This window comes from Rhinoderma darwinii, unplaced genomic scaffold (genome assembly GCF_050947455.1).
Source record: "Rhinoderma darwinii isolate aRhiDar2 unplaced genomic scaffold, aRhiDar2.hap1 Scaffold_714, whole genome shotgun sequence".
NCBI classification, from domain to species: Eukaryota; Metazoa; Chordata; class Amphibia; order Anura; family Rhinodermatidae; genus Rhinoderma; species Rhinoderma darwinii.
This window is the reverse complement of record NW_027464275.1, coordinates 42,770-45,074: the sequence shown is the minus strand read 5'-3', so window position 1 is coordinate 45,074 and position 2,305 is coordinate 42,770. Positions and strand designations below refer to the sequence as shown.

The following is a 2,305-nucleotide window of genomic DNA, read 5'->3' as shown; positions in this document are numbered from 1 at the left end:
TTCTCATTGTTAATAACCGGCACCGGCTATGGACTCTCATTTCTGGGGGCCGGGGGGCTATATGGAATCTTCCACAATCTTGTTGGTCAGAGTTTTCCCACTGACTCAGAGTCTTGTGGATGAGACTGACCCCAGACCCGGGAACAGTGTGGGAAAGAGAGAGACTGCTCAGATCTCAGACTGCTCCCCGTGTGCCGCCCTTTAACCCTTGTCTTTACTCAATACACAGCATAACAGGGGTTAATGCGCCTCCACCCCTATTCACAGACCCCCCCAGCGCTAGATCCCACATCCTATAAACTGACCCTAAATGTATCTCCAATCAGATCACCCGCAGAGAGGATCACAGGAAAGAAAACAGCAAATATTCCAGCCATAAAGGGGCCAAATATAACAAGAAATAAGTGCAAACAAGTAACAGCCGCGCCCGCACAGAACACTCATTTTATTTGTGAGATATAAAGGATTTTGCTTTACAGCAGCGTGATGAAGGTAATGAGAAGACAGACGAGGAGATGCTGCAAAATATGATTCATGTTATAAGACTGGAGCAACCACCAAGTCAAGTCTGAGACCCACAACCCAATGTTCTTCCTCTCCACCCAGTGCGACCTATGAAGCCCAATACAAGTGAGAAGAACTACTAGTGCCAGCCAGCCCTAGAAATCCATATGTAATATCTTGTTCTTATTTGGGTAAGCCAGATTCTGTAAGTGCCAGTGGCAGATAGGAGAGGATGGGCACCCCAATGTGGTAGAATCTCCCCTGTACCTGGGAATCGATCATCACAGAAGCATTAAATACAGGGCAGATGTTGGGGTTATACCTGTAGCCACCTGACAGACAGTCCACACTCAGCTTAGATACCCCGGCACCCCCACTTTTCTTTGTGGCTTGGGAGTTCAGAATGCTGTCTATGCTGAAGCTTTTGGGGTGCTTTGGAGGGGCTTCTTCTGTAGCCTTTGGCTGATGATGATGATGTTGATGATGATGATGAGTTTGTGTTCCAGGCTCCTCGGTGCTGGATGGACTGGGATCCCCCAAGTGTTTATCTGTCCCTGGATCTTGCTCACTCTTCAGTGGTCTTTCCTGGTTTCCCACATCCTTGGCTGAAGATAATGTCTCCTTGTCACAGAGCGGAGGGACAGATAAGTAGAAGGAAGTGGAGCATCCGGGTGCCTGTGGATTGTCCATGAAAGTGACAGAGGTCATCTGTGGGTGACTACAATCTCTGCTCCCTTCTTCATCTGAAGAGCACAATTCCCCAACACTGCCCTTCCTGCAGTCAGAGCCCTGCTCCCTGTCACTGTGAGGACCCCGGGGCAGCTCCACCATAAGCCCCTCAATGACTGACCTCTGGTAGGTAGGTTGTCCATCCCTTGTAGACTCCTCCACATCTGCTTCTGCTTTATACCTCTTGGATTCCTGAGACAGAAGAGTTTTTGGTTTCCTTTTCCTGCGTCTAAAGTTGCCATTTTCAAACATATCCAGGCATTTGGCGTCAAGGGTCCAGTAGCTGCCCTTCCCTGGTCTCCCCTTCTCTCGTGGCACCTTAATGAAGCAGTCATTGAGGGAGAGGTTGTGTCTGATGGAGTTCTGCCAGCCCTGCTTGTTGTCATGGTAGAAGGGGAAACGGTCCATGATGAACTGGTAGATGCCATTGAGGGTCACCTTGTGGTCTGGAGAGTCCTTTATGGCCATGGCTATCAGGGCAATGTAGCTGTATGGTGGCTTCTGAGGTGGCTCCTGCCTGGTGATGACACTGGTAGAGGCAAACCCCAAGGTGGGCATGAGTGTCCTATCTGCTCCATAGAGGTAGACCAGGGGTGGTCTGGACATCTCAGGTAGGAGGTGGCTGTAGAGGCGACTCATGGTGGCAGAAGCTTCTTCTATCCCAGAGGAAGGAGACGAGGAGACCCCAGGACTTGTCCAGAGCGGTGTGAGAGCTGCAGCCTGACTCCCAGCACTGTGCTCTCCCCAGCCTGCTCCCTGCCTGTCCCTTCTCCTTCATAGTATAAAAACATTAAATAATGCTTGTAAGTTTGCTATTTTATGTTGACTTAGCGCTGGAAAATAAATTGTCTATGATAAACATTCGTCCAATTCTCAGCCCACCCACATTAATTAAAATTTCATTGCAAAAGAAAAAAAATGCTTCCTCCACGTGTCTGTGAGGTACCAGCCAATGAGTTCTGGTCCTTCCTTCATTTGTTTAGGAAATTAGTCTGTTGATAAGTCGCCCACCCAAGTAGAATCAAGCTGTGTTTGTTTGGAAAATTTTCCGGGCACCCAATACATAAACTGC

The 2,305-nt window shown here is 48.8% G+C and overlaps 1 protein-coding gene across 1 annotated transcript; it reads right to left on the bottom strand.

Annotated features, from left to right (window-relative positions):
- Window positions 1-576: 576 nt before the first annotated feature.
- Window positions 577-1,917, bottom strand: FOXL1 (forkhead box L1). Its single transcript, XM_075849244.1, has one exon. The coding sequence runs from the start codon at window positions 1,870-1,872 to the stop codon at window positions 688-690; it is 1,185 nt and encodes a 394-aa protein (XP_075705359.1). The 5' UTR covers window positions 1,873-1,917; the 3' UTR covers window positions 577-687.
- Between the last annotated feature and the right edge of the window lie 388 nt (window positions 1,918-2,305).

Excerpts from the sequence above, each read along its gene's own strand:
- FOXL1 (XM_075849244.1), bottom strand. The coding sequence starts at position 1,872 with ATGAGTCGCCTCTACAGCCACCTCCTACCTGAGATGTCCAGACCACCC.